The sequence below is a fragment of the Poecilia mexicana genome, unplaced genomic scaffold (genome assembly GCF_051168715.1).
Source record: "Poecilia mexicana isolate PSO_F unplaced genomic scaffold, ASM5116871v1 scaffold_3, whole genome shotgun sequence".
Taxonomy (NCBI): domain Eukaryota; kingdom Metazoa; phylum Chordata; class Actinopteri; order Cyprinodontiformes; family Poeciliidae; genus Poecilia; species Poecilia mexicana.
This window is the reverse complement of record NW_028263372.1, coordinates 8,611,627-8,637,268: the sequence shown is the minus strand read 5'-3', so window position 1 is coordinate 8,637,268 and position 25,642 is coordinate 8,611,627. Positions and strand designations below refer to the sequence as shown.

The following is a 25,642-nucleotide window of genomic DNA, read 5'->3' as shown; positions in this document are numbered from 1 at the left end:
AGTTCGAAGTTAATGCTATTGGCCTATTTTAGTTCTCTCCCTGGTGGTAGTAACAACGTTGTCAATGTTCCTCTTAGGCCTCTAATGAGCCATCATTTGGTCCAGGTGCGTAAAACCAGGGAAAGAACTAAAACATGCAGGATGCCGGGCCTTGAGGACCAACTTTGGACACCCCTGCCTTACGGTCACATACCATATTTTAGTGTTCCTTCTCACTACTTCACAGCATAAAGTCACATAGACTATATTTAAGTCTAAATACATAATTTTGTTTTATGTTATATTTTCTGATAACACCTATCAGAAATTGTGACCATCTGTGTTTTAGTCCAACTCCCATAATGCTACCTTGTGGTTTAAAAAAAAACAAAAAATAAAATTAGGCTCCCAGATGTGAATTGCTGCTTTATTATTTACAAACATAAAAGTCAGGCTTAAAATTACAGGTCAAGGATGTACAAATATATAAACATTCTTAAATATGCCTAAAATATGTTCTTTGTACCTATCAGACAAAACTCACTTGACATACATTTTTAATCTCCTTCAAGTAAATTTAAATTTGAATGAGTTTTACATTATTGATCTTATTTCTTTTAATTCAGTGTACAGATGATGGGTGTATTTATTTACACTAGTGGTCCCCAAAGTTGGTCCTCGAGGGCCGGCATCCTGCATGTTTTATTCGCTCCCTGGTTTAGCACACCTGTATCAAATGATGGTTCATTAGAGGGACTAAGAACACTGACTTGCTGAGGAGGTTGTTACGACCACCAGGGAGAGAACTAAAACATGCAGGATGCCGGCCCTTGAGGACCGACCTTGGACACCCCTGATTTACGCCCACACACCCTGGTCACTGTCCTGCTCTCTGGCAGGACCGTCAGGACTGTAATGGAGTCATTGACAAGTCGTGTCCAGCAGATGGCACCACTGCCTTTTGAATTCAGCACATTTCAGTCAAATTTCACCTTTCCATTTAACTCTTCAGCTGACTTGCCCAATTGTTCCTGGCACATTTTATGAAAGAAAAAAACAACAACAAATATGTTAAAATCAAGTAAAATACTATGTTAAATGTAAAAATAAAAAGTGCAGTAAAGTGCTTTCCAAGGCCAACGGATTGCCTTCAAGGTAAATTTCTTCCTAATTTTACTGATTGTTTGTGCTTTTGTTTTACAAAAAAACAAACAAAAAAAACAAAAACAAAAGAAAGCGTGACCCAGATGCCAATATCATTCTCTGATGTTCTGACGCCGCCGGCTTTAGTCTCTGGGTCTTCAGCAATAGAAATCCAGCCCGTGCTTCTGCTGGAGCAGGGAGGATTTGCTCGCCTCCTCTGAAGTCTGAGCAGGGAAGTCAGGGGAAAGCGCCCAGGCCGACAGCTCCCCACTCAGCTTCGTGTCCAACAACGTCTCCCTCATCTGCTGGTTCTCCCATGCTGCTGCCTGCCACACCACCTCCAACTCCTCCTCTACGTCCCTAAAAGGAGAAATGGTAAAAAAAAAAAAAAAAAAAAAGTAAGGAAATCAACTCGATCAGTCACTTTGCTTCACTCACAGAGTAATCTGCTGTGGCTTTCACTCAGGGAGCTGCTGGAGAATCTCTGCAGGGGGTCTGGAGGGAGCCTAGCATGCAGTGGATGTGTGAAATTGTCTTGAAATAAATTTGAAGATTTCTTCGGCTGTTGCTTATTGGCCTTTGAGCGAGCCGGAGGGTGTCTGCTGATTTCCACAGTGAGACTGGCGTAACTGTCAAGGCAATTGTGACACTGTGGCGGAAAGCCAGGTATTCGTACAGAAATTTGCGGCACATGGGTTTCAGCAGTTTATGGCTGTAAGGAGACAGTGCTGCTCGGTTTTCTAAACGGTACCAAAGTACCGAGACAGTATCTACCTTATTACAGATTTTGTTTTTCCTTTTTTGTCTTTCTAAAATGTTGTAAATCATCAAACAAATGTTAATATCAGACAGAGAAAAGCTATGCAATATCCAAAACTATCTGACAAAACTATTGACAATTACGATTAAGCAGGTTTTTACATTACTGTGGAGGAAGTTTGATCCGCTTTTCTTTGCAGAGATCTTGTACTTCCACCACAACGGATAGCTTCTAAGGCCACTGCTTGTCAGCGAGAAGGAGGTTTTGCTCTTGACTAAACCTCTCCAAAACATTTTTAAGGCCATTCTAAGTTGAAACTACTTGTCTGGTTCAGACTGTTTACGTTTGAACATAAGGCCACGAACTGACAGTCAGGCGTTGTCCGTCTGGATTTTCTGCTGTAAAACAGCATTTATGTTTCTAATTACCAACATTATTTCTATTTTCTAAATGTCACAGTTACGAGGAAGATAATCCCTTTAGAGATTTATTATCAATGTCTTCAAAATTAGAAGTTTACATACATTTCTTCTGTATTTGGTAGCACTGTCTTTGAACTGAATGACTTTGGTTTTCCTCCCCTAGTTTCTCACAATAGTTTGCTGGATTTCCGGTCCATTCCTCCTGATAGAAATGGTGGAACCGAGACCTTTTCAGATCTACGTACAATTCAATATTGGTTGCAATCAGGGCTTTGTGATAGCCACACCTAAACGTTGACTTTGGTCCCAACAGTGTAAATGGGAGTTAGGGGAAAGGTGCATTATTGTGATGTTCTTAAGTCACTTTTTAACTTCTTTGGCTGTACGTTGACGGTCATTGTCCATTTGGAAGATCAATCAGAACTCAAGCTTCGACTTCCTGACTTATGTCTTTAGATGTTTCTTCAATGGTCTTTTTATTTTATTTTATGGAGTGTAACAGTTCCTCCTGTAGCATCATACTTCACAGTTAGGATGGACCACAGGACATCTCTCCAAAAACAAAGGTCTGTGTCCATGTGTGCATTTGTAAATCTGGCTTTAGAGTAATGGCTTCCTCCTCACTGAGTGGCCTTTCAGTTTGTGTTGGTACAGGATGTGTTTTACTCTAAATCAGTGTTTCTCAACCCTGGTCCTCACTGCCCCCCTGCTCTGCATGTTTTAGATGGGCCTCTATTCCAGAACAGCTGATTCAAATGATTGCATGACCATCAAGTACTGCAGAAGCCTGTTAATCACCCAGAGATACAATTCAGGTGTGTGGCAGAAGGAAAATACCTAAAACATGCAGGACAGGGAGCCGGTGAGGACCAGGGTTGAGAAACACTGCTCTAAATAATGACACTTTAATAGTTTCAGATAACAGTGCTAAAAATTGTTCTTGTTTTTTTATTTTTGGGATTTCCTGGACTGTTGTTGAAGAAATCTGTAAGAGGTCAAACGCTTTTTAATCCCAAAGTAAATAATTATCTGGAAGGCAGTGATGAGAACATTAATGCTTTGGCCACATGAGGTGATCCTGTCAAACATATATGAACCACACATATTTATATGGCATATTTAATGGCATTGTAAATTAATCTTGATGCATTCTTCCCTTGTTGGTTTTTACTACTATAATTTTCAATAATTTAGGCTGCACCATCTGTTAGGGACACAGACAATGGAAATCAGCCTTGGTTGTAAATTGGTGCATTTACATTTGTGTTGTTCAAAATGTTTATTAATGCACAATGTTGCCCTTCTGCAAATAAAGTAAATGAAAACATAATTAGTGGCAATTTTGGTTATTTTGTATTTGTCGAGCAATATAATTCATGATCTGTGGTGGTTCAGTGTTTTATCAAACTAATTATTCAAGATTTACATTGATACATGTTTATGTAAAGCACCTGTGTCAGGCATTTTGGACTAGAGGCCGTCACAGATGGCAAAAAAAGAGATGGTGTAAAATTATTTTGATATTTCATGTGTTTAAAATTACTTTTAATAACCAGATCCTAGCCAAATGTCATGAGTGTGGGGTTGATGGTGGTGGGAATAAACGCGGAGACCCAGATAAAGGTGATGAGTTTAATGAAGAGACGAACACAGTCCTGGCTCAGGCACCACAGCAGCAAACAAGCACATAGCTAATACTGGTAGCAACTGACATATGGACTAAACACAGAAACGAACAGCCTCTGGACTACACAGTTCAACTGAGGGGAACTGATTGACAAGCGACGTTAGAGGAGGATCTGACGAGGAACACAGACAACAGGTGGGACTAAAAACTCTGGAAGGGTAATCACAGGAACAGGACACAGCTGGGATCAATCAACGGGGAAGACTCAGAGACAGAGACTCACAGGGGACAGCATCACAATAAACACAGAAAAAACTCAAAAATAAACACAGGAAACTACGGATCACGACACCAAAAAGGTTGCAGAACTTGAGAAGCCCATGTGAAAATCAGAAAAAAATAAATAAATAAATAAAATATATATATATATATATATATATATATATATATATATATATATATTCATTGAACTTGAACTTTAGAGTGACTGCTAGTCTATCTGAAGAACATCAACTAGATTGTGAAGAAAAAAAGAAACTGTTCTTTCAATTATTGATGTCTCAATGTGAACAAAAAAAAAAAAACTTTGTCCCTTGTCATCTCAGAGCGACAACCACCACATATTCCCTGCTAATTACATCCAATCCAAACAGTTACCAATGGCAACCGCATTCACTGCTGCTTCAGCATACAGGAAAAAAGATTAATGAGCCTGTGATGGAGAGAAACTCTTACTGAAGACTGGCTTGATTGCAGTGACCACAGACCCACTAAAATGTATTTTGCTGCATTACACATACATGGTGCTTTACAAAAGCGTTCTACTGAGAAAAAAAATGAGACCTTTGAGGTTTTTCACATCCTGTCATGTTACAACAACAAACTTCAATGTATTTTGTTGGGATTTTGTGAAATAGTTCAACATAAAGAAATGCATTGTTGTAAAAAGTGGACCAACATGAACACTCTGAACACAACATCCCAACAGTATAAGTGGGAGTTAGGGGGAAAGTATATTATTGTACATGTTCAGATAAAGAATCTTTGGAAAACAGATTCTTTACTTAAAAATTGCACATTTGAAAGTATTTTTTGTTGATCTATCACAAAAAAAGGATATTAAAAGATTTGCCAGTCACTGTGTGGCTTACGTACCACTGAGTACTATTGCATCTTTAGATATCTGCACTGCAGCCATTTCATATGGTCAATTCAATAAATCAGAATTTTACCAAAAAGTTCATTCATTTCAGTCACTCAATCCTCAATTTGAATCTAGGTTAATAACATGCTTGTGTTCATATTTTCAAGTCTTTATATTGCAAATTATGATAGTTTTCTACTTTCAGCTAATGTAAAGATATTTAAGATTAGAATATTACTTCAGACCAATAAAAACACAAAACAAAAACATTTGAAACCAGAAATGTGGGTTTAATGTAAAGTATATATAACACATGCTTATGGGTAATTTTCATAAGGAACTTTTAATATAACGGAGCCTCATCATCAGGACAGAATGCATATTTTAATGTATCTCTACATTTGATAAGGCCTTGTTGCTTTTGAATAAAAGGGAAAATACATTATTAATGCAGGACAGAGCGTTGAGTGTTTGAACTAGCCTTCAACCCCTGGATCTAGTGTGTGTTTTATGAGTATTACAAGAATAATAAAGTTAAGAGCTTTATGTCTGTTGGATGCAGAAGAAACATCTCAGTGCTGGGTTCAGGGGTACAACATGATTAGAAATTCTCTGTATGAGCTGAAGGCTGCTGTTAGCAAAGCACTACTTCTGTATGTCAGTTCAGGTTCTCACTCACTACGGGCTTAAAACTACAAACGCCACAGGCTGCTACGACTGTAAGATAACAAACGGGGATCTTTTACAACGACTGCTACAAAAACCGCCACCCATCTCTGTCTGTTTCAGCCGTCTCTTTCACGTCTCTCTAACTGGCAGGTTATTGCGAAGGCAAGCGAAATACAGTCCTTGACAACTGCCTCGGGTTCGTAGAGGACCCAGAATGATTTGAGAGAAAAATGGTTCTGATGGATGGGGTAGGCCCTGATCAAATGAGGGAGTCTGAAGGAAAAGAAAACTTCTGCAGCATGATCATTTGTGCTCTTGAGTTTTATTAATTTTTAGCATGAGGCTCGGCTTTACACATTAACATAAATGACTGTCAGCACTTTGAGGTGCTCAACAGCAGAAGGAAGGGCTGTTTCAACCCCATGCTTTAACAGAATTGACAGAATACTATTAATATTAGCTTAAAAATCATTGTTGTAAATGGGCAGTATTATGTAAAAGCAACATTTTTGAGTTTTACATCATATTACGCTGTTATACATCAAAAACATTCCTGGAGTGTTGCCTTGATTCTCTCATGAATGTTTGAGAAATTCTTTAGTCTCCCATGGCAACCATTCAGCTGTGCAAAACGCCTGGATGGACCTGGCGCCACCTTTCAGACGCAGCCTCTCCTCTGAGCTGCAGTTTCCAAGCTTCAGAGCTTCCGTCACGACTTTCCCACTCGGCTCCTTCAGACTAGCCATCGGCAATTAGCAAACACCTGGTAGAACTGCACATCTGCTGAGCTCATAATGGAAGCTTCTTCTCAGTGCAACGCTGGCAAAAACCCCGTTAAAGGATTAATAGAGGAGCGATGCTGTGATAACTTCCTGAAGGTGGAGTTTCAGAAAGAGCAGGAGTTTTTAAAGAGACAGAGGCCCAATTTCCAGTCGTTAAACCAAAAAATAAAATTTCTTGTAAGTTATATTTGATAAATATAGCATTTTTTTAAATAACTGAAGGCAAAGTAGAAAGTACATAACACTTTCCCTTTAATAAGTGAAAGCTAATTATTTGCCACAATACATCTTTTAAGTAGTAATTTACTTGGAACTTAGACCAAAGCTATTCTAAAGAAGTGGCTAATCAATACTAACCATCCACTGACTTCAGTACTTCGAAACCCTGTTGCATTTTAATCAGATTCTAAACTTACTGACAACAGCTTATATTATCAGGGTCTCAGTTTGTTGGCTGCTGAAAGTAAATTAAATGAAAATGGGGGAATTTATAAGCAAATTACCAGCTTTGGTTGTTGATTTGGAGGTTGCTATTTGTTTATATGAAGCAAGTCTTTCTGTGTTGAGCGGCTAGATAGCAGTGGGAAGAGCAGACTATGTTTTGAGGAGGGCAAAAAAAGCTCTGAAAGCTCAATTGCCACCTCCAGAGCTCCGTGAAGTCTCGGGCAGTGGCGGTTCCCCGGAGGCTACGCAGAACTCAGCTGGCAGGCAGCAATCACAACCAATCAGCATCTCTGCGGCTCCACCACAGGCGGAATATAAAGCAGAGGATGAGAGGGAACGTAGACTGACTCGCAGAAAGATTCTTCTGAAGGGAGACGATGAAAAGTTTCACTCCAAATGCCCTTCCTGAGAACAAAGCAAACTTGTTTTCTCAAAAAAAAAAAAAAAAAAAAAAAAAACACCATCTACAAACAGGATTTTTTGGTAACATTTTGGCCCCGGTGTATGGTTCCAATAACTTGGCAAGGCTGGACTGTGCGTCAGGGGATGGCTATCAGAAAGATTATAATTAGGGTGACCATTCTCTGAGGCAAGGTTCAACTCTGCTCTGATCGCACGAATGAGCCAAAAATGGAACATTTTTCCTAATAAGATATATTTTGAGACAGTTGGCGTCACTCAATGTCATTAAAGGGATTTTCGGCTGTAAAACCTTGAGCTCAGTTTAATGAGGCGCTTCTGATTAGAAACGTGTCAAAAACTCAGCAAAATTTCAGAGCCAAGGAGGAAGCTCTAAATTATAATCAGAATCTGCTCTCAATCCGTTCTAATGAGTCGGTGGTTATAGGAATTTAACCACAGCAAACAAGCTTAGGTGCACACCTCTGAAAAGTGCACAACGCATGTAGAAAAACAATGAAAAAGAAATAGGACGCTCCATTTCCCTCGGTTTTATTGGCCAAAAAACACTGAGCAAAATCCTCTTAATTAGTTAGCCTGTTCGGTTTACTGATTTGTAAAATTTATAAGCGAGTTAATAAATCTGTTGCTGCCAAAGCAAAAAGTTGATTTACACAATGCCCCTGTAATAAAATTGAATCAACCAAAAATCATAGGACTTTGTTAGTTTTTCACACTGCTCTTTCATTTTAGCCAAGTTCTCATCAAACATATGTTAACAAATTTCAATAATAGTCATTAGTCTGAAAGATTAATAAGGTATACGAGAGCCACTGACCTTTTTATTTTATCTTGTTATGTAAAACTGAGAAGATGGGAAGTGGACTGGATGGGAAGCAACTTAATGTGGAAAGAAACAAACATCTGTCTCTAACGTACATTTTGGTTTATTGCATTTATTGCATTGAGGTTTAAGCCTCCCATACAAAAAGAAGGAATTAATATTATTTATCCCTGATTAGTCGGATTTATCCTGAAAGGGTCAACTATTCAGCCATGCGTGTCAGAAACAAACCATGCAGAGCACATGGGTGATCATAGCGATCTTACAAATCGATTACCAAACTGACTGGCAGCCAGTGATAAGAGAGGCTTAATCACAAGTGATAGGATCTCGTCCTGTGTGTTTACTAAAACACAGCTGCCTTTTCCATCCGATGAATAGCGTCAATAGTACAACTTTACTTCATAAATTACAAAGCAAGCGAGGCTGAATTAAAAGAACGAACGACCTTCCTGAGATCGGGTAAAGGCGCTCTGGTTAGAGATGTGTCTGATAATGTGTGTGATTCGTCATTAAGATGCCCTCCAGGCAGAACAGGGCCGACTCTTCACAATTTGATTAGCTTGCTTTCATTTGATAGCAGCGGGCATCAGGCCCGGAGACGGATCTAAAAACAGACCGACCCACGGTGGGAGAGAGAGAGAGGGGGGAAGCGTTGAGAGTTTTTTTTTTTTTTTAATGTAGCAACCTGATTATTAGAAAGGTGCTATATTTAGCCAGTTTCACCAATTGGCTTAAAAAAAAAAAAAAAGCAAGAAAATTCAATAAAATAGTACTGACGATGCAGGTTTAATTAACAGACTCATTTTCAAACCCTTCCGTTCAATGATGTAGTATTTAAGATTTATTTGGAAGAAACAAATCTGTTCTTTATTTATGGCTGAAAAATAGCAATATTAAAGCTAATGCTCGCCACAAAGACCATTGCTGCTCCTTTTATTGGCCACATGTCACTCCAAAGTGCTGAGGAAGTCATATTTGGAGAAAAGACAATATATAATCCAGATGAAGCCGAAACCTGTCTGTGAACACGGTGGTATATTAAGATTTGAGCATCATTTGCTGCACCTTTGCTGGGATGTCTTACCACATCCACCTATCCAGTCATCAGGGCTGTATAATTAATTAAGTTTATCCTTCAGAGTCAATATCAAAACAGAAAAACAATGCAAAGCTGAAAAATGATTCTTTATGTTATTACTTTTGACATTTCACAAGAAAACAAATAATATGAAAGATTTGCTTTGCGGTCGTGTCTGCCCCCCTGAGCAACAACCGGAATTAAAACTGTGAATTGATATGCAAAGTGACATTTATTGTACATATTCTGTCTAATTTTATTGGAATCTATGAAATCCTACTCTAGCTGCACTAAAATATGAGCACATTTGTTTTGTGTCTTGTTTATAATAAGTCGAGACAATTCATAATTTTCTTACTTAATCCTTTTTAATTTATATCTAGTTCCTTTATTTTGTAATTCAGGTTGATTTGTGCTTCAGTATATTTTACATTTTAATATCACTTTGCTTTTCTATTGAGGAACAGTTGAAGAACACTATGTCCCAGAATTTATTTGACCTTTATGTGTTATATAACATCCTACATTAAAGAAAATAAACAGAAAGATAACAGGAAACTGTTATGTTGAAAGCAGTTCACGGTTCTTCAAGTTGCAATGAGATGCCCTGTCTTTCCAAACTTGTAGAACAATTATTTTAAATGGCATTGTTATCGATACTGACCAAAATAAATATGATTTTATATGCTTGAGGGTTCTGCGCAGTATCTTAGCTGTGCCTAGAACTGCACATTTCTGGACTGAGATGTCTGATGTTATTCCTGGGATCTGTTGTAGCCACTGCTCCAGTTTGGGGGTAACTTCCCCAAGGGCCCCGATTTGCGAAGATGCCCAAGAATCTCACCTGAAGTTCCTGCACTTCGCTCGGCAGACTGATGCTTGTCATAGCTTGCGGGATGCTAATGTCCCTGGTGGCATCCCATAATAACGCCGCAGCAACTTCACTGCTTTTTATCATGATGCTATTGAGAAACTTCCTGACACGCTGCATCACATTTTGGTGTGGCAACAGCAGTGAACCTGAAAGCAGGATTCAACATGTGATGGGGAAGTCTCTGGGGTTTCACTCTCCTTTCTGGAGATGATTTTTGAAAGACACTTGCGAGAAAAAGAAAAACAAAAAGCCGTCAGCGTGGTGAGAATAATCCTTCCTCCTCCTGTGGGTCATTTTGTCTCCAACGTCTCTCCATTGAATTGTATATAATCATTATATTTCTGCTGCTGCATATAGTCCCTCCCTATATAAGATTTCTTTTTCACTTTCTGGAACGTAACCCCAAAATGTTTAACACACTGCAAAAACACAATTTTTTTGTCCATGAATTCTTGTCTAGTTTCTGGTGTAAATATTTTAGTACACTTGAATTAAGACAAAAAAACGTAAAAATTCAGCAAGAGAAATATGTTTGTTCTAAATAAACAATACTGCAGATTTTATTTTCCCCTTAAAACAGAAAAAGAAGATTTTTTTTACATGTGACAAAGTCTGTCAGTGGAACTAGTACTTTTTAAAATTATTTTAAAATTTTAATTATTGACTTAAAACAAGCTTATTTATCTTGCTAAGCTGTTTCTTACGGCAGATAAACAGTTTTCCTGTAACTGTAAGTTGTTTGTCTGCCATTAGCACAGTTAGCAGTGAGTGCATGAAGATGACTGACAGCGCTAGGACCCTCCTCCTGGATCCGCTTGGCCGTTTTTGATTGGGAGTGGTTCATTTCTTCAGACAGCGACAGTAGCTCAGGGAGCAGGTGGAGGAGATTGATCTTTTCACAGATAATGTGTCTCATAACAAATTGTCAACTTTTAACATATATGTAAAAGCATATTCTTTACAAAAGCTGTATAATGCAGCTTTAATAAGCCAAATCAGACTATAAGATTGCAAAACTGAGTCAATGTTGTTTTCTTACACCTTTTTCTTTCTACACACACAGTTGTCTTTCATCTCATCGTATCCCCTCCTCTCATTCATACATTATCTCACTATCCTCCCCCGTCCTCCTCTCTCCCTCTCTCTCTTCTCTTCTCGCCCCCCCTCCTACCGTTTGGACTGCAGCAGTTTTTCCTCAGCCTCCTGTCTTTCTCTCAGCAGCTTCTGCAGGTGAAGGATCTCCCTCTTGTAAGAAGCCGTCCTCCCCTCCGCAGCCTCCTCCAACGCTGCCAGCCTGGTTGACGCCTGCCTCCGGTATACCTGCACACGCACACGCGCGCACACACACACATGCAAAAAGGAATGATATGAGGAGTGTTGCTATGAAGAAGGTGGACTTAGATGAAGGACAGCGCAGCAGAGACAAGTGGAGTGGAGGAGGGGGTGTCACATACACTGGGACAAGGTGAGGAGTAACAGCAACACACACGCACGCAAGCACAAACTGCAATCTGTAGATTCCCCGTCCGCCCCCCATGCGACATGTTGTTGTTGTGAGAAACACTGGGACTTTTCCTGCATGTTCTTTTTGTCTGAAGTGTGTGTGTGTGTATCTGGATGTGTGTGTTAGGCAGCATTTAGCTGGTAGGTTCAGATTAAAGGCGGCTGTGTGTACAGATTAGAAGCTGTTTTGCTGCTGACAGTTCTGAACTGTTGCTGGTAGTGCAGCACACACTCATACAAGTGGAATAAGAAGCTCCACTAATGAAAAACACTGAAATAAGAAAAAGGGACAAGAGCTGAAAAATATTTTATATTTTTGTGTATGTGTGTGTGCATGTGTGTCACACCATCTCCTAGTTAAAGCATAAAATAAACATTCCTCCACGTCTGCACATAATGTCTGAATTTGAAAAATTTCCAATGATGATTGTGACACTTTTGCACAAAAGCAGCAACATGAAGAGCTTTTTCGTATTAATATGAATTTAATTAATATGAATTTAAATTTGCCAACTGACATTGATTGTGCTTCCAAAACTGCATAATCGCTCTATCGTAAACCAGAGGCAGTAAAGAAAGATGAGAGAGAAGCGCTCTGATGTAATAATTCGAGCATTTGCCACGAGCAAATTTCACCCCTGAATGCTCCTGTCTGTTGTTTGCACAAAGACCGAGAAAAGACAGGGGAGCAAAGTAAACAAGTTGAACTTATTATATTAATCTTACAGTGTTTTTCTCTCGAGGGCGGAAAAAAAAGAAAGAGAAACTTGTTGCTGCTCCTTTAATTTCAGTGCTGCACTCTTTCTGTTCAGGCTTCTTCGAAGCGGTGACAGTAAACCATAAACTGCTGGGGTTTATAACAAGCTGTCCCCTTTGAGAAATTGGAGAGGATGCTTTGTTTTGTTTTTCCCATTTGGGCAGTATTCCTGATTTATAAAGCTATTGTGTGGCATCATACCACAAAAAATACTCTCTTTTAAGCGTGCTTTTAAATCATCTTGAAATATATATAAATGCTCCTTTTTTCTCATTTCTCTACTCTACAACCTCAAACTTTCAGTTTTTGTTTTTTTCTTTTTTTGTCACTGACTAAAATAAATCATGTTGAATTTGAAATAAAAGAATACAATACATAGTCCAAATAAGATTAGAGTAGGGAAATCTGAAAAGTGTGGTGTGCATTTTTGTTCACCCTATCTGAAAGAATAATTTGCTGAAACCACCTTTCGCTGCAATCTGGAATTTCTAAGTCTGAACTTTTTGCCAATGCTTCTTTGGAAATTAGCTGAGGTTACACAGAAAAAATATATGTGAGTGGTCATTTTTAGGTCTGAACTTTGACTGGGCCATTCCAACATGTGAACTCTGGCTGTATGTTTAGGAGCTGCGTCTGTTTTCTCCCATGGTTCAGTTATGTTTAGCTCCACTAATCTTCAAATCTCTGACCGACTTCCTCTGTTCCCTAGTAAAGAATGCAGGCCCACAGCATGATGCTTCCGCTTCTATGTTTCAAAGAATGATGCTTAGTGTTAGCTCTCCATCCCACATAACATTTTACAAGCAGACAAAACTGCTGCATTGGTCCACACCTTGTTGTTCACTCCAAAGTGACTTCTTCTTGCTTTATTTCTCCAGTACCTTTTTTTCTTTGTAGTTCTGCCATACTCTTTCCATTTCCAGGTGATGGATGACTCTGAGCTATTGAACAGGCTTACAACCTGGATATTGTTCTATAACCTAAGCCTGTTTTAAAACTTCTCCATAACTTTACTCCTGACCTGCTGTGTTGCTTGGTCTCGACTCTCGTCAAAGTTTCAGTGAAACTTTCTCACCCGTTTCACTGAAACAGACGACAATCATAATCATAACCTGCCAGTCTGTCTAAAATCTACATCAATTTGGATTTGACTGATCGAAAGTTGTTCTGTTAGTTCAGTGGGATTCTCTGGCTTTCGTTTATACCTACAATAAATTACACACAGGTGAACTCTATAGCAAGTGTAGCAGCACTGAGAAAGGTATAAAACAGACCTTGAAGATACTCATTCATGTTCATCTTCCTAATATCACTGTACACCATGAATAGCTATCTGGACTGCTGTAGACATTAGCTAGTTATAAATACCAGACTCTCTATGCCTGTCATCTTATTTGTTGAGATTAGTTGTTTAATGCATCATAAAGGGTTTCATAAGATAAAGAGGTGATATGGGATTAAAGCCACTAAGATTGTTAAAAATTCAGTAGAAATACGTTACAACTTGATGTCTGAAACCTTTGTCAAATTAAAATGTATGTACTCTCTTTGAGTCAACCTTAGCATTGTTCTTCTCCTCAGAATATCTTGATATTGAGGGTAAACATACTTTCATAATGTATTCCTCTCATTCCCTTCATGCAAACATAGAATTTACTCATCCGACAGACTTGTGATATTATATTTCATTTAATGAGACAGATGTGACTTTTAGCTCAAACTAAAGCTAGCCATGCATTGTGCAGAAACCTACCTACACTGCTCTACGTACTCAGCTTCTCCAGCTTTTTACTTCAGAAGACAACTTGTTGCCAAGAATTTTATTTAGGTGTATCAGCATATGGAGGCAAAACTCCAATTGCACACAACACTTTTCAGGTTTTTACAATGTTTTTCAAAAACCGTGTATCGTTTTCCTTCCACGTCACAATTATTATTTTTTTAGTTTGTGTTGGCGGACCCTGATAAAAAATACACTTAAGTTTGTGCTTGTGATTTGACAGGGACATAGAGGCTTATGGATATTTTTGAAAGGCTCCAGATAAATCTGAAAGAACCAGGCTTTTCTTTTAGCAAATTAAAATTGACTGAAAACATCACAATTTTTCCCTTTTTTGTGATAAACTGAAATGTAAACAGCCTAACGTCTTCTGCTTAAGAATTGGCAATTAGTATGCGTATCGCTGTAAGCGTTGGTGCATTATTGTTGGCCATGAAACATTTTTAACAAACTGCTGATAGATTTTTTTTCATATCAAAAATGAGTAGAAATAAAAACTACCAATATAAACACAAAGTCTGCATAACTGCATAGAGAATATGGCTTGCTTTTCTAATCCTTTTTGTGTTGAAATGAAGAAAAACAAATATACATATATGTCCAAACACTGTCCATTTACTCTACAGCATAATTCTCTACAAGTTCTTCAGGTAGGAAGCATCTCATTTTACCCCATAACGTGTCACCTCACTCCGGTGGAAATGTTGTGACAAACTGACACAAACCAGATTATTCCATTTTCCATCCTGTCACAAAATGTCTCCTTCCGTGCGAGTTGCAAATCTTGGTGCATCGCTGGCTGGCAGGTTTTAATTCTGTTCAGATGTTTCGCTGACATTTGCATTTTGTCGCAACGTTTATCCTTCTGCTAGCAAGCCAGCGTGCAACAGTTTCAAGCAATAAGTTTCGAGCTGTGATTTTCAGTCAGCCTACTCCAGGTTAAGCTTTGCCACACAAATCGCCATGATTTGACTAAGATGAGATTGCATAAATTCAGGACAAATGCTCTGGTGAGTGAAGCAGACATGCAAAGACCAAATAAGAAAATGAAACATCGTAGAGCAAAGACAAGCAGAGGTGGATCTGAAGTGGGATGGAATGAAAGCAAAAAGAAAAGAATAACTAGGAACAAATTAAACCATTGACTATTAAATGTCCCTCTGCAAGGCAGTTATTCCCTGTTAATTCCCTCCTGTGCCAAGCGATGAATGCAAATGGTGCTGTCTGGGTCCAGAGCTTGCAGCCAGAGAATCCAAATGTCTCGGGGTGCACGGGGAGGCGTGAGGGCGCCAGCATCTGGCCAGCTGACGCGGTGACATTTAGCCTGCTCTGTAAGCTGCCAAACATCCGGCTGTCCCTGCCAGATTTAGCCCAAGGGGGCGCTCGCCTTCGCAACAAGGCAACGAGAATACTAATTACTGATTTTAACAACGGTTTTATCCACTGAAATTCTGATGATGCAAAGGACCGTGGAGTTTTCAGATCCTTTATTAGACCCTCGGAGCATCCTACAATGTGTTAGCATTACACATAATCAAAGGACAGAAACAAGATCCATCTGTATTTGATTACTGTGTTTGATCACCTTTACCATAAATTATGTGCATACTTGGATGATGTGCCATTATTTATTGCTTGTACAAATCAATCATGATCAACAAAATTGAAAATTGATTTCTGTAACAATGGCCACTGTAGATATTGAACATTAAATTAGAATTAGAATTTGTTGTTTTTGTCACTGTACACGTATACAATGAGATTAAAACCCAACTCGAAAAATAGTGCAAACAATGCAATAAATATACACCATTTAAACATAAATTGGTGATATTTACAATCATATATATATTTAGGTAGATATGTACACATATACCATAATATAATCAGTGCATGTGAGAGATCAGGGTATTAATTGCTTTTAGAAATAAGATGTTTTGCGTTTTTTTGAGTAAATGCAAAAATATTCATCCCCTTAAAGTCGGTGAATATCGAATCTTTCCACACTCAGTGCTGTGATTGCAGCCACATGTACATCTACTAAACGCTGACTCTAAGGGTGTGAATATTTATGCAATCATTTATTTTTTGTTCAATATCTGTATTTGTCAACCAGTTGTAGAAATTAGTTTTTTCTTTGACAATGTTTTTTTTTATCACTTTTTGTTGATCATGATTGCTTTCTAAAAGCAACAACAACAAAAAACATTATTAGTATATTTTATAGGCACTGTAGTGTAGACTGAAAAAAAATGTTTAAAAACACAATTTGAGATTCATAAAAAGTCATAAAAACTTTATAATATTCTGTAAATTTCTGGCCTCGAACTTCCAGAGGTCTTACTTCATGTTTGTCTAAATGAATACGTTCAGGGGAGATTTCTGCTGAGGCAAACTTTAAATCTGCCAAAAATAGTAGTGAGCTGTTTTGTTTTTTCTGCTTTCTTGTCTTAGGACAAAGAATGAGGTGCAACTATTATGCTAATTCCTACATATTTATGCTACCATGAATTGCAGTAACGTCCATTAATGTGCAATATCCTAATCCATTAAATTGAACTAAATTCAATAAGATGTAGAATAGAACTACCTCTGCTCATAACAAATAACTAAACCATGTCTGACTCTTAACATTTTAAGAACTAATATCTTCCACATGATTATAATAAACCTTGTTGGAAGCTGATCAGCGGGGCTGATAGCAGTCAGATGTCTGTGCAGCAGCAGACATAATACAGAATGCTGAGAATGAGATTCGCTATTGGTCTTGACTTTGATTCTGAAAAATCCCAGCTAGAAGTGAACTAATTGTTTTACCTGAAAATATTGGAATCAAGTCTCTTGTTTTGAAAGAAAAACCTTCATATGCCATGCTTTTAATCTGACCAATAACTATCAGATTAAGGGTCATGTTAGCGCGTGCTAACATTCTGAAAAGGATTTACATTTCTCTGAATGAGCACCAGTGTTGTATCTGCCTCATGCTGCAGGCAGCAACTTTCACGCTCGCGCTGCAGAGCAGAGCCAAACACTGCATTGTAAACACTCTCCTCCCACCTGACCAGCTTGCTGTTATTTTAATTAACACCTCGCAATCTCAGTAACAACATCATGTCCCTTGATCCGTTCCATTAATTCACAAAATCAAATGCTACTTAAAGCCCCTGAGGCAATAACTCTATTCAACAAGCTATAAAGCGTCCGTCCGCGCATGTATAAACAGATTAACCTTTTCGGCTCTAATTAGGCGACTGCAACATCCGTCTCAGTGCATCAAACAGAGGAGGGACCAGTTCACTGCGTGGAGGAGGAAGAAGCTGGTAGGAAACGCAGGACTTCAACTGACTGAGCTGGTTTGTAAAGTGTTGGAAAGCAGACAGAGTGACAGAGCAAATGGATTCCTTTGTAATAATTGGATTTTAATGGGGCTTTTTAGGGTCTGAACATGAAAATAAGGCAGACATATATATAAAAAAAACAAATACTTAAAATCTGACAAACTATGGGAGATATAAAAGAAAAAAAACTATTAATCTGTTTTTGCCATTTTGTTCTGTGATACAGATGGATGTGCCGATGCAGAGCACGTCAACATCAGTTTTCAGGTCTTACCACAGATTCTCAATTTGATTTGGGTCTTTACTTTGACTAGGCCATTCTACCATATGAATATTGTTTGATCTAAATGATTTTATATCAGCGCTGGTTGAATGTTTAGAGTTTTTGTCCTGCTGGAAGTCAAGTCTTTAGTCGTCTCCAACAGGTTTTCCTCTAAGATTGCCCCCGTATTTAGCTCCACCCATCTTCATATGAACTCTGACCCTTGTTTCTGCTGAACAGGAATGAAGCATAATACTGCCACCACTCTGGTTCATCACACAGATGCTTTGATTAGGGTGGGTACATTGTTACTTGCTCCAAAAAGTTCAATATCAGTCTCCTACATGCTTCCTGGCAAACTGTAAACATAACTTACAGCTTTCTCCCAACAATGGTTCTTCTTGCTGCCTCACATAAAGTCCAGATTTTTTTTTTCTCTTGATATTCACGATGCCGCTTGTTGGACTGGATGTTGTTTTTTGTGTTCAAGCGATCATTTCTTGCTCTGTGTCCCACTTTCCCAAACAGAATTGGGAATAAAAAGAGAATTTGTTTACTCAGCTCTGTTTACATGGAACATGTTGCAAAAAGACAGAAAATTAGTTGAACTTATTTCATTGAGCATTTTTAAGACTTTAGAGAGGAATTCTTCAAATTGTGACAGTTTTTAAACATTATTTGTATGGCATTTTAATTGTGTATCTACTTGGAATTGTTGAAAAAGAGATTTTTAATCTCAGTGGGACTTTCCTGGTTAAATAAAGGTAAAAGAAAAAATAAAATAGAGGTATCAGAATAAAGCAGGCAGCTTCTTTTTTAAATAGAAAAACAGCAAAGTTGATAGGAAACTTCTATCAACTTGAAAGGGAATCTGCAAGATTCCCTTCATTTTCTGCAACCTAACCCAACAAAAGACCTACACTTGTTGCATTTTGCTCACATTCAGTATTTTTTAAAACCATGTTGTCATGCTCAGAATGCTTCAGAATCACATTTAATTTGTCACATGCCCATCACTTAAAATACCCATAAAATACAACAAAGTTTGTATTATTAACATGACAAAGCTGTTGAAAAAGTTCAAGCGGTATAAATAGTTTTGCAAAGCGGCTGTGCGACCAGTGGAAAGCTGAGAGTCACAAGCATCTACATGAGGTCACCGCTCAGGTCAACCTACACACACTAATTAACCTGCAGCATGTTTATGCACTGTGGGTGAAATGCAATTAGAGCAAACACACAAAGTCCTGCCTGGACACAGTCCTGCTGAGATGATGCTTTTTAAAATATGATGTGTAACATGGCGAAAACATATTCCCCAGTTTTAGAATTTGATGTTATTGCACCTAAAATGATCATCTGTACTTTGCTGAAGCAAAAAATATTTTACTTGGCATGGAATCATGATCCCTTGCTGCAGAACAGAGTTATTTTCTGTCAGTGAGCAGCCAGTTCAACCAATAAGTCGTTTCGCTTGTGAGCTGCATTTTGATGAGGACATAAAAGAGTTTGAAACTTTGATGTGGCTGCTTTTTATTCTAGATTTTGTATAAATTAGTCACAAAATCTTCAGCAGTAGATAGCTTGGTTGCGGCTGTGTTTACGCAAGCGAATAAAGATGCTCCTTCCATAGCTGGTAACTCATACGGCTTTTAAATAGCTGCAGAGGAAATAAAACTGTTTCTAAAACTGTAGAAAGATCAGCTTCTGCAGACTGCAAAGCTTTTTAAAAAGATATTTTCCCCTTGACAACTCTAGTCCTTATGTTGAGATCAGAGCAATCCATGTTCTGGTTGTTTTGTTTTGGGGTTTTTTCCCCTTCTCTCTGCCTTATGCCATCCTGTCCCACCTGCATCAGCTGGCAGGAAGCTACATACCCAGTTATAGGTCACATGCATTGCTGCTTAGGCTGCTCATGAAATATGCATTGATAGGCATAATCCTGACACGCTGGAAAAACTAAAAATACCTGATTTGTCATGAGTGGAGTTCGAAGGAGAAGAGGTGTATAAATACTGAGGGAGTGAATGCTGGCCTAATCAAGGAAAGGAACACAAAACAATAATCAAATCCCAGGACATGACACTTTTGGCCTAACAGCACACACATTCAGTTGTGTTTCCATAAAACATGGAATGCTAAAACTACAAAAAAATAAAATAAAAAAAGAAACATTTTATGCACAAACTGGGAAATCTCCCAGTTTTTATACGTCCTCATTCAGTATCTAGAAGTCAACAGTGACTGAGTTAGGTGGGACATTGACACTGTGTAATAATTTGTTATAATGTTTTATTTTCCTGCACTTTAAAGCTACTGCGTTTTATATGTGTTATTGATTTTAATAACGTTGACGTCTGTTTGGGCTCTCAATTAGTTTGAATATTCTGACAACAGCAATATCAGCGTCTTCTGATCAATTCTGAGGTGATTCACAAAGAGGATATTCTGACAGCAAAGGTCAACACTTTCCATAGCGATCGGCACAGATAAGAGGCAGATAAAAGATGTGTATGTGTGTGTATCTTGGGGATTGGTGGATGAAGGGCTGACAACCAAGACAAAGGCAATTGGAAGAATTTCATCTTCGAAAAAAATCCCAGGGCAGACATACATACTCCAAAAAAATTTCAACATTTTTGTAATTTCTCACATTTTAGTGCATGCTTTGCTTTTCTAACTTTACAGTCTGATCCCAAACAATAACACAGAGTTTAATTTAGTATTTTAGCTCATGTAGTTCTTGTATGCTAATGTAAAAACGTGTTGTTAATGTGTATTCCTAACCAAAAAAACAGCCTGATACCAGATTAAACCTGGGGATACAAACATTATTGGCTTTACAAAACATGAAATAGAAACATGGCTCTGATTTGATCCATAATCCACTTAGATACAAAACTATAGAAACAGAGTTAGTGTAAATGCAGTTCCTGAGATTAATGAGGAGGATGTAATGTAAGAGGGTGACTTTTTAACGAGGGGTCGTGTGAACACACGTATTCACATGATTTTAATTGCAAAATTGTGTTTTTTCCACATTAGCGGAATATCCATAACATTTTGTGCATATTTGTAATGGAAAAGCAGCTGCTGAGTGCTGTGAAGGAAATCTCTTTCAGCGCTTTGTATTTGCAGCATCCATATTTTTCGCTGCCAGCTACAGAGGCTGAAAGCCCTTGTGGATCTGTGTGTCACAATAATTAGATCCCTAAATTAGTCCAGACGCATAAGAAATGATGTCATCTGAAGGAAGCTCTGAACCGTGTTTTTTTTCCGTTCAACATTTGCCTTGATATAAGGAGCCCTGAGTTTTGTCCTTGGGACAGCACAAGCAGTTTCTTCTGTCTGACATGTTTCAGGGGGCTTTTTAACGCAACAGACCTGTTGCTGAAATATTTAACAGTCAGCAAGTCAAAGAGGAGCCTGTTGGACTTTTGCCAGCCTTCATCTATTCAGTGTATATTTTATGATTATGAATGAATGCATGACAGCCTTTCTTTACATTGCTTCTCCGTGATTGGAAGAGGACGGGTTATTGCATTAAAATAGGTGTTAGAAAATAGGCAATATGCAGGACCAAACACTTTCAAAAAGATAAATCAGAGCCCTTTTCAGCAGTTCCGGCAAACCCTGTTAACCTTTACTAATTCATTTTTAATTAGCCACAAAGACTGTACTTCCCTTGCTGATTTCCACTTTCGGAGAATACATTGCAGAATGCACAGAAGTACTGCACCATCCTTTAGGAAATGAATAATAGAAGAAGAATTGATTGTACTAAACACACAAGATGTACGTACCAACACTTTGGAGATACTAATAATAAATTCCTCAAATTGAAGAAGAAGAAGATGAAGAAGACAAAGAAGAAGACGAAGACGACGAAGAAGACGAAGAAGAAGACGACGAAGAAGACGAAGAAGAAGAACAAGAAGAAGTATACAAGAAGTATACATTTCTTGCAAACTGAAGTCTGGGAGCTGTGACTGGTGCTTGAATTGAAATGATATTATGTTGCCCTCAAAACAGGCTCAGGAGACCAAGTACACAAACAGTCTGACTGGCAATCTGGGCTGTGAGTCAATGGCTGTCAAACTGAATGGCAGAATGCAAAGACCCTAAGATGACTGGCACATCGCTGAGTTTGTTGTTGTAATGGATTTATGCTCATAGTTTATTGCATGTACAGCTTCAGAAAGGGTTAAACATATGGTTTTTGGATTAACTTAATCCAGAAAGATACATCAAAGGGATAAATATGGATATGAGAGTTAATTTAGTTTAAAACATACAAAGACCAACAGGGCTGAAACGACTAATCGCGTTAATCAGGATTAATTCATTAGTGAAATGATTGTCAACTAATTTAGTAATTGATTAATCATTAACCAGAGCATACTTACTCAAAAAATGCCATTAGCTAAAAGAACATTACACACAGAGCAGTAGTTCTCTGAAATAAAGTCTCATATTAAGCACATTTTGCTATCCAATTATGAGCAAGTTAATCAAAATAAAAAAAAAAGCTCAACAGATCAATCCTGCACTATATTGATCTTAAAAGAAAGGGCTGAACTTGTCACATGTTGATGCTAGAAGTGTTTTTTTTTTAGCTGCATATGGATCATTTGCTACAAATGATCAAACGTACACTAACAGAATGCTATGTTATGTATATATATATATTCTAATTTAAAAAATGAATTAAATTATCAGTTTTATTTGCATCTTTTAATGCATCTCTAATATTGGATAAATAAGGCTTAAGTGGTTAAATGCAAAATGCAGAATGTGCCACATTTTCTATCAGCTTAATTGTCACAATAATCAAAAGATTAATCGGTAACTAAAATAAACTCTATAGACATAACAGACATAAATATTCATAATACATCAATAAATCAGCCCAATAATCAGCTACGACTGGAAATGATGAGCACTGATCGTGACATTCTGCTAAGAAATGTGTGTGTTGGGGTGAGGAGGGTGGTGGGTTAGTTTCGTCTGAAGCAGGATTATAAACAAAGCACGTCCCGACAGCTGCGGCCTCCCCCAGGCCACTTAGTTTGCACACAGAAACTACAAGTCAGTGTTGTCTTCAGCTGTCTGTGAGCACATCGAAGGCCGAGTATAAGCTAGCCCTGACCCATCAGAGGGTCTTTGACCAGCGCTGCAACAATTAATCTCAAACTTTTATCCTTTGGACTAACAAAGCCTTCTTTTTCTGATCTTTTAAAGCAATAATAAAAAAATAAATTTAAGGTTATTTGAGTGAGTCATGACATTATTTTTATATTCCCGTATCTTAATGGATAAAAGAATCTGAGTGCTAGTAGGAGGTGAAACTTGAACTGTTTTCTTACCTACTCGAAGGACAGAACTGAAGTAACAAGTTTTGTGTCCAAATTGAAAGCTTTTCAAATCAAATGGAAAATGAAAATGAATTTTATATGAGATCACTTTCAATTATTCTGGAAAGTCATTATCAGCAGGACAATACTAATGCAAAACTGACTGAGTAGCTTTTCATCTCATTTTTATCAAAACACAGTGTAGTCTTCAGGAACCCAAAGATTAAACAACATGTAAGTTTTATTATCATGCTTGTTATCATATCTTATCTACCATAATATTGTTAATTATAAACTAACAATATTGGTAGTATTCTTTTACTTTCAGGTTCTCGAACTGGAAGGAGGCCAATAGATACCAGCTGAAGTACAAAGCATCCCTAAAGATTAAACTCTACATATTGCCGTATTAAAATGCCATAATAACAGTCTTAAGAGCCCAGGCCTTAATAGTCTGATAAAAGGTTGAATCTTGTTCCTTAGAAAGAACTACATGTTACATAAAACTTGATAAGTGGACCTTGAAGGAAGCTGTTCCCAAGAAAACAGCAGATCTTAAATCACTACAAACAAGTAACATTTTGTTACTATGGAATCACGATTTACCTCTTTTTAAATGATAGGGCACCAGTTGTCCTTCAAAGAGCTACAACCAAATGGCTTCTAATTGTATCCAATATTCAATCTAGCAAAGACGGATCAATCCAAAGTAAAGCAGCTATTTGGTTGAATAGTGATAATTTATATTGAATATATAAACTATATTCAAACAGTTTATATTCAAATGAAGGCAAAATTAATTTGCAGAAGAAGTGGAAATAAAGCAAAGACCTCTATGACCTAACAACTGCTTTAACTCTGTAGTCCAGTCAAGAACTGAGAGAAAATGTTAAAGAAGTAAAACCTTCTATCACCTTTCCCCACAGATCAATATCACCACTGGGTTTTGCTTTGCCACAAAGGGCACAGGGATGACACCCTGATCTAATTCCCAGGCCATAAATCATTCATCACCAGCAGGTACACACAGTCAGAGCAGTCAGAGAAGATGGCAAACCCCTGACCTTTTCACGCTGGGAACTAAAGCATCCTCTTGCTTCTGTATGTTCCCCTACGTCTCGCTGACTCCCCTTTCAGCTAAACATAACCATTTCTAAATCTAATACTCTCTTTTCAATCTGTTCCCATATGTGTCCCCCAGAACATGACTTGAAGATGAGCAGTCCTCCGACTACTTCAGCAGAGACGCCCTGTCCTCCCCTAGAGGAATTAGAGTGTAAAATCTGCTACCAGCGCTACAATGCCAACAACAGGAAGCCTAAGATCCTGGACTGCCTACATCGGGTGTGCTCTCGATGCCTCGTTAAGATTCTGGACGTCACCGACGGAGCAGGCTGCGTCCCCTGCCCCTTCTGCCGACACCAAACTGAAATCACTGAGTACCAGGTCTCCGCCCTGCCTGATGACGTCAACATCATGTCCCACCTGACAACACGAGAAAAGTTCTGCAGTTTGGACAAGAAGAGGGAGGTGGTCTTGACGCCAAAGAATTTGTCCTCCACCAGTCCGTCCCATGACTCCTCAAACTGCCTGGTCATCACCATCATGGAGGTTCAGAGGGACTTGCAGCACTCTCCGAGCCACAACGGCAGCTCGGATATTTACGCCGACCAGAGCCTGGACTCTGTGTCAATCGGTTCCAACGGACCCACAGATCATGATGCGCTTTCGAAGCTCTGCAATCACGTCCCACGTATCCTGGTGTGGCTGCTTGGTTTCTTATACTTTGGTTCGCTGCCCTTAGGAATCTATTTGTTAGTGATCCAGAGAGTGACTCTAGGAATCGTATGTGTTAGCTTAGTGCCATCGAGTCTGACAGTTTGCCTAGTGTATGGGTTTTGTCAGTGCCTGTGTCAGGGCATGTGTGACTGCTTTGCCCGGGGCTGAGAGTATGGAAACCAGTGAACCGAGGGATAAGGATAAAGTAAGCCCCAGAAGTAAGAAAGCTAGGGTGATATCATCCTCTTCATGGGGCTTAATAGCTCTCCTAGCACGCAGCTGTCCTCATGCATATAAAGGACCACGCAGAAAGAAACAGAAACCTATCTTTAGTGATGTGCTCTGCTTTCTTCACGCCTACTGCTTCAATATCAGTTTGGTCAAGAGGAACAGAATCACTGACAAGCTCAGTCTGCGACTGGAGCCTGCAGTACACCTACAGTCCTGTGATGTACGTCTCTGTGTATGTGCCTGAGTTGTTCCGTGTTGTGACTATGAGCTGGTCTTACAGCCTTTTAGAGCAAGCACTCGATATTTCACACAAGCAGATTTAGGAGGAAATTACATAACCATACATTGCGAAAGTATTGATACTAACTGAGTTTGTCTCATTTTGTCATGCTTCAACAAACTTCAATATATCTTAGGGTAATTTTAGGTTACATATATGTAATCTAAAATATACCAAGATAAATTAGGGC

At 38.5% G+C, this 25,642-nt stretch overlaps 2 protein-coding genes across 2 annotated transcripts in view; one reads left to right on the top strand and one right to left on the bottom strand.

The window, feature by feature from the left end:
• Nucleotides 1-392: 392 nt before the first annotated feature.
• The window catches only part of cep89 (centrosomal protein 89), a 44,498-nt gene continuing 19,248 nt past the window's right edge, over nucleotides 393-25,642 (bottom strand). The window contains exons 17-18 of the mRNA XM_014983737.2: nucleotides 11,340-11,488; nucleotides 393-1,482 (exon numbers count right to left, since the gene is read on the bottom strand). Of these exons, the coding sequence (XP_014839223.2) occupies nucleotides 1,281-1,482; nucleotides 11,340-11,488 (351 nt within the window). The 3' untranslated portion in view covers nucleotides 393-1,280. The remainder of the gene's footprint in view (nucleotides 1,483-11,339; nucleotides 11,489-25,642) is intronic.
• On the top strand, nucleotides 11,445-25,283 carry LOC106915841 (E3 ubiquitin-protein ligase RNF182). The gene is made up of 2 exons (XM_014983742.2): nucleotides 11,445-11,633; nucleotides 24,364-25,283. Exons 1-2 carry the CDS (start codon nucleotides 11,570-11,572, stop codon nucleotides 25,107-25,109), a joined length of 810 nt encoding a protein of 269 aa, XP_014839228.1. The 5' UTR covers nucleotides 11,445-11,569; the 3' UTR covers nucleotides 25,110-25,283.

Bases quoted from the DNA above. Each gene is read 5' to 3' on its own strand.
- LOC106915841 (XM_014983742.2), top strand. From the start codon at position 11,570: ATGAAGGACAGCGCAGCAGAGACAAGTGGAGTGGAGGAGGGGGTGTCA. The intron at 11,634-24,363 runs GTGAGGAGTAAC...TGTGTCCCCCAG, and splicing joins GTCACATACACTGGGACAAG to AACATGACTTGAAGATGAGC.